Source organism: Rhinatrema bivittatum, chromosome 6 (assembly GCF_901001135.1).
Source record: "Rhinatrema bivittatum chromosome 6, aRhiBiv1.1, whole genome shotgun sequence".
Classification (NCBI taxonomy): Eukaryota; Metazoa; Chordata; class Amphibia; order Gymnophiona; family Rhinatrematidae; genus Rhinatrema; species Rhinatrema bivittatum.
Genome location: NC_042620.1, coordinates 92,852,385 through 92,865,766, shown reverse-complemented (window position 1 = coordinate 92,865,766; position 13,382 = coordinate 92,852,385). Strand labels below are relative to the sequence as shown.

Below are 13,382 nucleotides of genomic sequence, written 5' to 3'. Positions count from 1 at the left end.
AAGGGACCTCATCCCTTTAATCGCTCATAGCTGATTCCTATCCACAGGGCCAGAGGAAGTATAAAAGAAGACTTCCTCTGACCATTCCTTGACTTGGCAACTTTGTTGTTCGTCAGGTCTGCTTGCTTGGGTGAGTGCCAGTGTCTTGATTCCTTGTTCCTGCTTTGTCTTGGTATTCTTGGTTCCTGACTTCGGATTGGCTAGCGGTGTTTCCTGGTATTGACTTCGGATCGGCTAGCGGTGATTCTCTGGTGTGTGACTTCGGACTGGCAAGTTGTGATCCCTCGGCATGTGACCTCGGACTGGTAAGCGACGACCCTCTGGCACTTGACTTTGGACTTCTCCCTGACCATCGTCTCCAAGGGTCCACCTAAGTCCCAGCAGCCCGGGTCCCTACTGGCTCCTCCCGGGGGGACCGCGGGCTTCCAGGGGTGAAGCTCCAGTCATCCCTTGCACCGTACGTCTGTTCCTTGACCTCTCAAAGGTCCACCTAAGTCCCAGCGATCCGGGTCCCTACGGGCTTCTCCTGGGGGGCCCGCGGACTTCCAGGGGCGAAGACACACCTCCGTTCCTCGACGTCACGACTCTTCACCTGCCTTCACAGTTGCGCCTATCTACAGTGCCGAGGGTCAGCTGGTCACATCTACTGTTCTGCCTCGCCACCCGACGGGAGAACCTACGGATCTTCCTCCAAGGTATACCATCCTTCCGTCGGCCCAAAGATTCACAAGCCTGAGCATAACATCTGATATCGTCTCTGTCCCTAATTATGACATTATAGAAGCATTTGTTTCTTCATATACATACATTAGTTTCTATTTAATCCTTACACCTCTTTACACTTTTTGGTCTTTTTTTTCTAAGGAGGTGATGATAATTTTAATTTAAGAATAGTTTATTTATATTCAACTTTTTATAAAATTTCATGGAAGATTATTATATTTAAGTAGTGAAGGTATTTACCTGTCCACAGAGGGCTTTCAATCTAATGTTCTATGTAAGACTGTTCTATGTAAGACAACTTTGTCACTGTTTTTATGGTTGCAATGTAAACCGGAGTGATAATTAACTCTGTTGTTTGAACTTCGGTATAGAAAAGTTATAAATAAATAAATAAATGGCCTGATTTATAAACACAGAACAGGAGAAAAGCCTTATAAATCAGGTTCTAAATTTGTACCTGCAGCAATGGGGAATGAAATGACTTGTTTATACTATTTGGTACAAGACAAAATTAACTTATAGAAAAAATTAAGCTTCTTCCTTCAAAGAGAGAAGAGAGCAGTTCCACACATTTTGATTAATTAGCTTTAATCAGATAAATGACTTCAGCCAGTTCTTTAATTTCTGGATCTTAAGGGCTCTTGTACCTAAATGTCTTGCTTATTCCTAATGATTCAGCTTCTTGTAGGTTTTCTAGCTGGCTGCACTCACACCTGACCCAAGGGAACCAAGCTACAAGGGCAAAGGATGTTGCCCAGCAACAAGAGGACCCAGAGCTGTGACCTTTTAACCTGGGCAATAATATAAACAATAAGGTCACATTTAGAATGCACTAGTGATATATACTTTTTTAAAGAGAGTGATGTAAGTCAACAAGAAAATGTGCGTTCATAAAGTGATACCATCTCCTACGTACATTTATAAAATAGGTCACACACAAAAAGGGGTTGGATTAGCAGAAGTTTAAAACTTGTGAGCAGTAGCAGCTATTGTCAAGCCTTCAACCTGGGCTGCTTTCATTTTTCAAGTACATTCACAATTCAAGCATTTTTTGTGCCTGTTACCTAGTATCCAATATATGGGTACCTATTTTCCTGTAAAATCAGTCAGAAAGCTTATTTTAAACTAGGTAGCTGACTGGCTAACTCATCGTTCTGTCAATTCTTTATCCTGTAGATAGGAACAGTTTCAGTTGTGGTGCAGTGTAGATATGTTTATCAGTTTTAAATTTCTGTCAAATACCTCACTTTTGAGTGAAACGTTGTTGTTCCTCAGGTGTGAATGGCTCTCTCTGTTGTATACGACCACCAGTTAATCCTTTCAGGATGCCTCAGTCTCCCACAAACTATATTATAGATTACTCAGGTGCTACCTGGTACCAAGCAATGTCACCTTGTGCCAACAGTGCTGCAAGACATCTATATTTTTATTTTTTTTTTAACAGAAATTCTAAATATATACATAATTCAATTATTTTTTTTATTTTGTAAAGTAGTACTCTATAGTGTGAGCTAAAATTGTCAAAACATACACAACTGAATAAAAAATTGCATTGCAATCACTCATAAGAACATGCCATACTGGGTCAGACCAAGGGGCCATCAAGCCCAGCATCCTGCTTCCAACAGTGGCCAATCCAAGCCATAAGAACCTGGCAAGTACCCAAAAGCTAAGTCTATTCCATGTTACCATTGCTAGTAATAGCAGTGGCTATTTTCTAAGTCAACTTAATTAATAGCAGGTAATGGACTTCTCCTCCAAGAACTTATCCAATCCTTTTTTAAACACAGCTATACAAATTCCAGAGTTTAATTGTGCATTGAGTGAAGAGGAACTTTCTCCGATTGATTTTAAATGTGCCACATGCTAACTTCATGGAGTGCCCCCTAATCTTTCTATTATCTGAAAGAGTAAATAACCAATTCACATTTACCTGTTCTAGACCTCTCATTATTTTAAACACCTCTATCATATCCCCCCTCAGCCGTCTCTTCTCCAAGCTGAAAAGTCCTAACCTCTTTAGTCTTTCCTCATAGGGGAGCTGTTCCATTCCCCTTATCATTTTGGTTGCTCTTTTCTGTACCTTCTCCATCGCAATTAAATCTTTTTTGAGATGCGGTGACCAGAATTGTACACAGTATTCAAGGTGGGGTCTCACCATGGAGCGATACAGAGGCATTATGACATTTTCTGTTTTATTCACCATTCCCTTTCTAATAATTTGCTTTATTGACTGCCGCAGCACACTGAACCGACGATTTCAATGTTTTATCCACTATGACCGCTAGATCTCTTTCTTGGGTGGTAGCTCCTAATATGGAACCTAACGTGTAACTATAGCATGGGTTATTTTTCCCTATATGCATCACCTTGCACTTAACCACATTAGATTTCATCTGCCATTTCGATGCCCAATTTTCCAGTCTCACAAGGTCTTCCTGCAATTTATCACAATCTGTTTGTGATTTAACTACTCTGAACAATTTTGTATCATCTGCAAATTTGATTACCTCACTCGTCGTATTTCTTTCCAGATCGTTTATAAATATACAAGCCGTTAAGCCCGTTAAAACGGGCTACATCCCTCTGTCTCTCACCTCCCCCTCTTTCTCTCTCCCCTCACTCTTCACCACCCCCTCCCTCACCCACTCCTCCCCACCCTCCCTCTCCTATCACTCAGTCCCTCCCTCCCACTCAGTCTCACTCACTCCCTCCCTCTCACTCAGTCCCCACTCCCTCCGTCCTCTCCCTCAGTCCCACTCCCTCCCTCAGTCCCTCCCCCTCACTCAATCCCTCCCTCCCACTCAGTCACTCCCTCCCCCCTCCCTCTCACTCACTCAGTCCCACTCACTCTCCCTCAGTCCCACTCCCTCCCTCTCTCTCCCAGTCCCACTCCCTCCCTCAGTCCCCCCTCTCCCTCTCACTCAGTCCCACTCCTCCCTCTCACTCAGTCCCTCCCCCTCACTCAATCCCTCCCTCTCACTCAGTCACTCCCTCCCACTCTCTCTCTCCGCCCTCCCTCCCACTCAGTCCGTCCCTCCCTCTCTCTCTCTTCTCCCTCCCTCGCTACCGCCCGCTACCGCCGTCGCCGCCCGCTACCGCCGTCGCCACCGCCGCCGCTCGCTACCGCCGTCGCCGCTACCGCCGTCGCTCGCTACCGCCGTCGCCGCCCGCTGCCGGTACCGCCGCTGCTGCCACTGGACGCCGCCATTTTTTTTTCTTTCTGAAGCTGCCTCAGAGCGACGTGCTCGCCCGCACATGCGCGGTAGAGCTGGTCTCTACTGCGCATTTGCGGGCCGTCGGTCACAGGCCATTTATAAGGTAGATTGAAAAGTAAGGGTCCCAATACAGATCCCTGAGGCACTCCACTGACTACTCCCTTCCACTGAGAAAATTGTCCATTTAATCTTACTCTGTTTCCTGTCTTTTAGCCAGTTTATAATCCACAAAAGGACATCGCCACCTATACCATGACTTTTTACTTTTCCTAGAAGCCTCTCATGAGGAACTTTATCAAACGCCTTCTGAAAATCCAAGTACACTACATCTACCGGTTCACCTTTATCCACATGTTTATTAACTCCTTCAAAAAGGTGAAGCAGATTTGTGAGGCAAGACTTGCCTTGGGTAAAGCCATGCTGACTTTGTTCCATTAAACCATGTCTTTCTATATGTTCTGTGATTTTGATGTTTAGAACACTTTCCACTATTTTTCCTAGTACTGACATCAGGCTAACTGGTCTGTAGTTTCCCAGATCACCCCTTCAGCCCTTTTAAATATTGGGGTTACTTTAGCTATCCTCCAGTCTTCAGGTACAATGGATGATTTTAATGATAGGTTACAAATTTTTACTAATAGTGTTGTGACTGGGAGAACCGGTGGACCCTTGGGCCGGCCTGGTGAAAGGAGGGTTCCTTTGGACAGACCGGGAGGCGGAATCCAGCTGCGGGCCTGGCGGCTGCTTCACCCTGGACATCCTAGATCCCCCCAGGAGGAGCCCGTAGGGATCTGGACCGCTGGGACTTAGGCGGTCTCAAGCCGGCGGATCTGGGAGGACTTCACCCAGGCTTGTCGGAAGTTAAGGACGAACTCCTGGAGGTTGTGCAGTAAGGGGTCCTGTCGCTCCCACATGAGAGAGGCCCAGTCAAGCGCTCTCCCATCGAGTAGAGAGAAGATGTAAGCTACCTTTACGGAATCTGATGGAAATTGAGCAGACAGCAAGGTAAACCGGACGTAACACTGGTTTAGGAAACCATGGCAAGCCTTAGTGTCCCCCGCATAGCATGTTGGAGCCGGAAGTTGGGTGATCACCGTTACATTCGTGGCGGGAGCTGGAGGTGGTACGGGCGGTGACTCCGGGGTTGCTGCCTCTAGACGAGTGGCCAGCCGCTCCACGGTAGCGTTAAGAACATCAAGGCAGTGTTGCTGCTGTTGCAGTCGTTGTGCCATCCCGGGAATGGCTTGCAGGCTAGGTGCTTCCGCCGGGTCAATGGCTTGCAAACTGTTGTGACTGGGAGAACCGGTGGACCCTTGGGCCGGCCTGGTGAAAGGAGGGTTCCTTTGGACAGACCGGGAGGCAGAATCCAGCTGCGGGCCTGGCGGCGGCTTCACCCTGGAGATCCTAGATCCCCCCAGGAGGAGCCCGTAGGGATCTGGACCGCTGGGACTTAGGCGGTCTCAAGCCGGCGGATCTGGGAGGACTTCACCCAGGACCCAGGATCCCCCCAGGAGGGGCCCGTAGGGATCTGGGGCCTTGGGACTTACGAGGCTGGAGCAGATGGAGAAAGAAGCAGGTCCGAGGTCGGGGCTGGCAGCGAGCAGGGAGCGTCAGAGACAAACCGGAGTCAGGAACCAGGAAGTCAGCACAAGAAGGATCAGCTGGAGCAGGAACTGGAGCAGGCACAGGAAGACCAGGAACCAGGAACCAGCAGAAAGCAGGAACAGGACGGCAACTAGAGTCTCAGAGAGGGACCTCGTTGCAAGGCAAAGTTCCTAAGTCAGACGCCGGCTTAAATACTCTGCCGGCGTCTGACGTCATCTAGGGGGCTGTCCAGCACTTCTGGGTGCTGGACCTTTAAATGGCCTGATCTAGCGCATGCGCGGGGCAACGCGAGGGGGGCGGAGCTACCGACAGGCTCGACGGCGTTCTCCACGTGGAGATGCCGCAACCATGCGGCCCACCAGGCTGGGACCCTGGCGTTCCTCTCCGCGGTCTGGGGTGGAGGTAAGTGGCCCCTGCCCCGATCGTGGGGGAGACGGTCGGGGCCGCAACAAATAGGTCTGAAATTTCACATTTTAATCTTCTGGTTTCTAAAGGGCATTAAACAACAGCTGGGGATCCATCTACCACTCTTGTCGAATGACCCTGTCATCTCCTAAGACTGAGAAATCCTGCTCTTGGGGCACCTTATTTCTCCTTTCACCTGCGGACCCCTTGGTACGGCCACCGCCGATGAAGAAGGGGATGTGTTCTGTGGCTCTTTTGGTCCCAGCCCCATCGCACAGCTTCCCTCAGACTGTTTCAACTTTTAATTGCCTTTGCGAGGCTGCGCGCAGGACTTAAAGAGTGCCTTTCTGACTGGCGCCCGCGGATCTTCTGAGTCATCGGTGCCAGCACTCCGGGCTTTCCCCTTGCAGAAACACACAATCTTTCACTGAAATTTAACTTCTTGGTTGAAAGTCTGAAGCATATGCACCATGGCTAATAATAGTAATGCCTCTTCTGTTAAATACTTCCCTATCTCTCTATCTCTCTACCTCTACTCTTTCTGGCTTCCTTTGGCGATCTGCTTTGACTCAGGAAACATCAACTTTAAGTTTCTGAGTATCCAGAAAACAATTATTACCTGTATCCACCCCTTTGTAAATTCCTGAATCACTGGAGAAGGGGCATACCTGGGAACTTTTGAATCTTGCTCTCCCTGAGATTTCTCAAGATTGGATGGGGATGGCCATTTATCACCATCATTAATTATCATTCATATATTCATAATCATTATTTTAATCACCAATTCATCACTGTTATTCATTTCACTATCATTCAATCAATATAATCAGTATCAATATTTAATATTAATCATTAATTCATCAGGCTTGGCTCCAGCACGAGAGGAGCGGAAATAGTGGTGGCGAGTCTCTGGGCTAAATCCAGAGAGATCCCAGGTGGAGGGAAGGGGGTATTTTTCAGTTGGGAAAGAAGGGGGTGACTCTTTTTTCCACCATGCCTGAAGCCTGAAAGTAAATCATAATATTTTTATAATCTAATCCCCCAGGTTTCCCACACTTTTCTGAAAACAGAAGAGTCATAGGAGGTCAGTGTCCTGTCGAGAGGGAGGTTTCGTCTTGGAATATATTTTCATAAACTTGAAAAATTAATTTCTCTGATTCTATGAAAGTATTCCACGCCTTTTCTTCTTCTTCTTTGCACCTCTTTAAGGTGCCCTGCAATAAAGAGGACCCAGGAGTCTGAAACAGCAGCCCCTCACCACTGAATTAAGGGGAATAGGAACAGGATCTCCAGTGAAATTAACACATTTCTAGGCAGTTTTTCTCTTTTGCTTTTATTTCTCCTCTCTTTAGTTAAGTTCTTAATTTTAATCTCCTTTTCTTTATATTCCTTTTTACAATCCTCCCCACACCACCACCACCTTTTATTATTTCATTACACAGCCTCTGCCATGCAGGCAATATTACTAATATGGACCTGAAGTCCCCAAAGAGCAGTCAAGATCATCTCTCTGCTGCAATTCCAAGTCTTCCAAAACCACCTCAACTCATTAGAGTGCAGATACCTCCCATGGAGTCAACAGATGACCCCCAGGTCAACCCTCTTCCCCCCCCCCTCAACCCATCTCAACCTTTAACCCATGCTCAAGCAGCAGCTAATACCACGTGCCCTAACAAGCCCTGCGCTGTAGCGGGAGAGAAAGCGAGTGGGAGCATGGGAGGAACCCTGACATCTCTCAGTCATGCCCCTCCCCTTGTGACAGCAGGAGAAGAGCAAGGCAACACAATTGCAGGGACAGACCTTGTTTCCACCCCTCCCCCAGCAACTACGTCGAAGCGTACATATATATAGTGATGACTGAGACAGCCGTACCCCCTGTAAAAAGACCCCGTCTCGAATTAAGGCAGGACTTCTTGTGATACGGGAGGGGTCATGGGCCTCTACATGAAGCATTGGTTACCTGCCCCCTCCTGGCAATGGAAGACTTCCAGCCCTATGTGATGGTCATTGCCAAGGTGATGAGACCCAAGGTGGTTGAATTCACCTCTAAAATGTATGGCAAGGCCATCATTTTTCTAAACTCTCTGGCTGCGGTCAACAGTGCCCTCATTAATGGACTGATAGTGGAGGAACTCTTCCATCATCTGGAGCCCCTGCAAGAGGTGGGCACTAGGGTAGTGACCTCAAATGTGCCACTCTTTCTCTCGCATGACCTGTTATGCCACCACTGGAGCCTCCTGGGAGAGTTTAAATCACCGATTATGGTGATCCCCTTGGGGTGCATAAGCAAGAACCTGAGGAATGTGATGCCTTTCAAGAGGCAGGCTTGCATCTACGTTCTGAAAGGGCACAAGAAGACCAGAAACTGGGTCATTGACCCCATTTAGAAGAGGGGCGCTGTTTCAGTTATCACCTGGAGTACACCCAGAATGAATATTCCATGGTAGTGATGTAAATCGGAACCGGAATCGGTTCGGATTCCGGTTCTGATTCACATGTGTTTTTTTTTTCATCTGGCCCGATCGCGGTTTTGTTTATCGGCTGCGCCCGAGCCGATAAACAAAAAATCCACCCCGACCCTTTAAAACTAATCCCTTTGCTTCCCCCACCCTCCCGATCCCCCCAAAAACATTTTACAGATATCTGGTGGTCCAGTGGGGGTCCCAGGAGCGATCTCCCACTCTCGGGCCGTCGGCTGCCACTAATAAAAATGGCGCCGATGGCCTTTGCCCTTACCATGTGACAGGGTATCCATGCCATTGGCCAGTCCCTGTCACATGGAGGGAGCACTGGATAGCTGGTGCCATCTTTAAATATGGCACGGGCCATCCAGTGCTCCTACCATGTGACAGGGGCCAGCCAATGGCACGGATACCCTGTCACATGGTAAGGGCAAAAGGCCATCGGCGCCATTTTGATTAGTGGCAGCCGACGGCCCAGGAGCGGGATATCGCTCCTGGGACCCCCACTGGACCACCAGGTACCTGTAAAATGTTTTTTGGAGGGTCGGGAGGGTGGGGGAAGCAAAGGGATTAGTTTTAAAGGTTGGGGTGGGTTTAGGAGTTATTTTGGTGTGCCGTTTTTCCTGCCCTCCCCCTAAACAATAAGAGAACCCCCACGGACAATATTGTGGGGTTTTCCTATCGTTTTGGGGGAGACCCCGATTTCTGACGATTTTGAAAATATCGACGATATTTTCAATCGTCCGAAGCCCGATTCACATCCCTATTCCATGGCCCAGGTAAAGCACTGGGCTAAGACTGTGGCTCCAACCTGCCATGACAATGAGCCCTCACCTGCTACCAGCTCCTCAGAGCCCAAGGGAATTCATCTTGGGTCAAGCCATGGTAGTCCAAGAGGATGCACCACCCAGTTCATCTGTAGAGTTCAGTGGGAAGGGCTCCTAGTTGTCAGTGAGAGGGGCAGGAACAGACTAGCTGTGCCTCTTGAGTCTGAGGGATCTTGCTGCTACTTTCAGCTGGATACCCCACAGAAAGTCCCCAGGCATTGACAGGCTGATGATTTAATTTTTCTGTCACTTTTTTGACTTGTTGGGGCCAGATCTCCTGAGGATGCTGGCTGAAGCCCTACAAACCAGCTAGCTGCTGCTGGCCTGCCGTTGCGCTGTATTGACCCTCTTACTGAAGGAAGGGAGACCCATGATACTTTCTCAACTGGTGTCCAGTCTCCCTGCTCTGTATAGACTATAAGGTCCTAGCCAAGGCTCTCTCCCTGCAGCTGGCATCCGTACTGGCAGAGATGGTTCACCCTGACCAGACCTAGATGGTCCTGGGCAGGAAAATTTTTTATAATATATTTTTAATTTGGGACTTGATACTGAACCCTTAGGGCTGGTCTATCGGTGGCCTTTTTATCGCTCGACCAGAAGGCCTTCGATAAAGTGGATCACAGCTACCTCATGGAACAATGCAGGTATTTGGGGTCAGCCTTAATTTCGAGGGTTTCCTTTCCGTCTTGTACTCGACCACCAAGTGCCTGGTCAAGGACAACTGTTCTCTGGTAGTGCCTCTGGCCTTCGGGCATGGGGTGAGTCAAGGGTTGCCCCCTTTCAGGCCAACTCTACATGCTAGCCATCAAGTCGCTCATGTGTTTACTACATGGAAGTCTCTCAGGGACAGAGCTGCAAGAGCCTGACCTGCGGGTTACCCTCTTGGCCTATGCCAACAATATGCTCCTCATGGTCCCAGAGGATCTGGACTGGATTGAGAGCCTGCTAACAAGTGTGCTTATCTGCATCTTCTGCCAAGGTCAAATGGGCAAAATTCTCTGGCCTTCTGGTGGGCTCGCAGCCAGAGAATGTGTAGCTCTCTTGCCAGTTTATTATTTATTTATTTACATTTCTAACTCACAAATTCCATTACAGTTCATAGCGGCTTACACTACATACATGCATAAACATGACATATACAAGATATAGTAACTTATTGTGGGCCAGGGAGACTCTCAAATACTTTGAAGGATCACTTCTCTTTCACAGAAACAGTGGTAGCTATAAACTGGCTGGAGCTGGAGGAGAGAGAGGAAGCTCACCTGAGGTCATGGAGGTGTCTCCTGCAATTGGTATCATCCTGGGGATTGGTCTTAGTGGTGAATCAGCCGATGTCCAGCATATTGTGGCACTGGTTGCCCTGAGCCTTACTGCCAAGTTTCTCACCCAGATTCAGAGGAAGTTGCTGGACTTCTTCTGGGATGGTGGGAAGCACTGGGTCTCTGTAGGCATCTTGAGCATTGCCTTGAGGGAGAGTGGAGAGGGACTGGTGTGCCTGAGAACTCAGGTACACATTTTCTGCTTATAGAACCTGCAGAGATTTTTGTAGGCAGACTCGTCTCCACAATGGCATGCACTGGTAGCTCATTTTTCCGCCAGTTGTGTGGGCTAGTTTACGAATAGCAGCTTTTTGTCATCCACGCGAGAGGATATGTTTGCAACCTCTCAATGCTGCCAGTCTTTTACTGAGAAATCTTTAATGCTTGGAGCCTTGTGGCCATGGTCCGAGAGCTGGCTGCTCCCGAAGAGGACCTCATCTCACTCTGGGTGTGGAGGTGCTAGGGAATCCCATGGTGCACTCCTGGCTGGTCACGGCCCAATTTCACCAGTCGGAGACCTACTGGATTGCTCTCGGCAGCAGTGGATGAAATCAGCATTGCTGGCGTATCATATAGGCATGACTTCACCCTGTGTCGCTAAGTGGTTTATACAGCAGTTGAATAACTCACTCCCTGCCGACAAACTCACTCTGTAAAACGGGGTACTAACAGCCGGGGTCCCCACCCAGTATCCCTTGTCACACCAGTCCTGCATGTAGGGTCTAGGATGCCATCAATTGAGCCTCCTGTGCCTCATCCTCCTCGCATCCGAGGTCTTCTGCTTCATGTGGCAGAGGTTTCTGTACCTCCTCGTTGTATATACCGTGCACTACCTAGCCCTCCCATCTCATCTAGACACCGTCAAGCATGAGGTCCTGGGCAGTGGCGGATTCCAGATGAAGATTGGCCCAGGGATTTGCTGCCCAGGCCAGCCCAGGAGATACCACGTGGTCTGACGAGCGCGGCTCTGTCATGGCCGTGCTCGGCGGAACACGTGACTAGCGCGACCGGCCCACTGGGGGATGCCCGATTCCCCAATAGGCCAATCCGCCCCTGCTCCTGGGAGATGAGGGGTGTTTTCCGCTGTGAAGCACTAATAATCCGAAGCTTCCCTGGCCAGAAGCTGCACCTTTCCTGCTTCCCTCTCAGGGGAATCCTTAATCTTCATGCCAGGGAAATCCCAGGAACTTATCTGTCTATGGGACCCTGAGGACCCCGCCCCCTCCTCCCAACACCCCTGCCCCCATCACTGGGGACAACAAGAGCTTCCTGTGTTGGTGGATGGTGCAACAGAAGAGGACATTTCAGGGTTACAAATGTAGTCTGTTTACAGGCTTTGTTTTCGCTATTTTGGTTTTAAAGGTGAGTCAGCATTGGCACCCATCAGGTGCAGGCTAGTGTATTAGTGTGCCAGAAGGGGAGTAGTGAAAGAGTTCCAGAGGTTGAAGATGCACATGGGCATGCCTGCCTTTGGCAGCCCTGCCCTGAAGAGGAGCTGCAAATAGACCTAATGATGCAGCTTCTTGTAAGATTTTAGCTGGCTGCACTCACTCCGAACCCAAGGGAAACCCTACTGCAAGGGGGAGGATTGTTGCCCAGCAACAAGAAAACCCAGAGCCGGGACCTTTTGACCCGGGCAATAATGTAAACAATAAGGTCTAATTTAGAATGCGCTGATGATATATACATTTTTAAAAAGAGTGCTGTAAGTCGTCAAGAAAATGTGCGAGTTCATAAAGTAATAGCATCCCCTATGTGCATGTATAAAATAGGTCACACACACAAAAAGGGGTTGAATTAGCAGAAGTTTGAAACTTGTGATGGTGAGAGGGTTGCGTTCTGCGGCTCTTTCCGTCCCAGCCCCTTTGTACAGCCTCCCTCAGACTGTTTCAACTTTTAATTGCCGTTGCGAGGCTGAGCACAGGACTTAAAGAGTGACTGTCTGACAGGCGCCCTCGGGATCTTCTGAGTCACCGGTGCCAGCACGCCGGGCTTTCCCCTTCCTGAGACACAGTCTTTCACTAAAGTTTAACTTCTTGGTTGAAAGTCTGAAGCTTATGTACCTTGGCTACTAACGGTAAACGCCTCTTCTGCTCTTACTTACTGCTCTCGCTCTCGCTCTCTCTCTCTTCTTTCTGGCTTCCTTTGGCGATCGGCTTTGACTCTGGAAACACCAACTGCAGGTATCCGAGAAAAAAAAAATGAAGGTGAGTACCTGCGTCTGCTGCTTTGTAAATCCCTGAATCACTGAGGAAGGGGGGTGGGGGATATCTTTCAGTCCTACTCAGCTGAGAAAAAAAGGGACGGCTTTTTATCCCGCTTCGCCGGAGACCTGAAAGTAAATCGAAGTATTTTTATAATCTGGTCCCCCCCCCCAAGGTTTCCCTCGCTTTCCTGAAAACAAGAGTCAGGGACAGTCGGCGTCCTCCCGAGCAGGGGGCTTTGTCTTGGAATTCATTTCCATAACTTTTAAAAATTACTTTCACTGATTCTAAGAAAGTATTCCACTTCTTTTCTTCTTCATTTTCCTTCTTTAAGGTCCTCTGCAATTAAGAAGACTGAGGGGTCTGATAAAGCAACCCTTCACCCCTGAATAAAGGAAAATAGGAACAGGAACTCGGGTGAAATTAACCCTTTCCTGGGACAAAACTACCATAAGGCAGGTTTTCGCTTTTACCTTTAGTTCAGCCTTTAATTTAAATCTCCTTTTCTTTATATTCCTTTTACACTCCCCCCCCCTTTTTTATTATTTCATTACAATAGCCTCTGCCGTCCAGGCTATACTAATATGGACATGAAACCCCCAATGAGCAGCCTCTCTGC

General features: G+C 48.5%; 1 protein-coding gene across 4 annotated transcripts in view; it reads left to right on the top strand.

The window, feature by feature from the left end:
* Window positions 1-13,382, top strand: part of DPP4 (dipeptidyl peptidase 4) — a 275,080-nt gene that overhangs the window by 95,926 nt on the left and 165,772 nt on the right. For 2 of the 4 annotated variants that reach the window (XM_029605606.1, XM_029605607.1), the window contains exon 1: window positions 12,544-12,766. The exons of 1 other annotated variant lie outside the window; for it this stretch is intronic. Coding sequence is in view for 1 of the 3 variants with exons in the window: in XM_029605605.1 (XP_029461465.1) it covers window positions 12,761-12,766 (6 nt within the window). In the remaining 2 variants the exon portion in view is untranslated. Of the gene's footprint in view, window positions 1-12,543; window positions 12,767-13,382 lie in introns of those variants that run through there. One more of the 4 variants, XM_029605605.1, reaches the window with a different exon arrangement.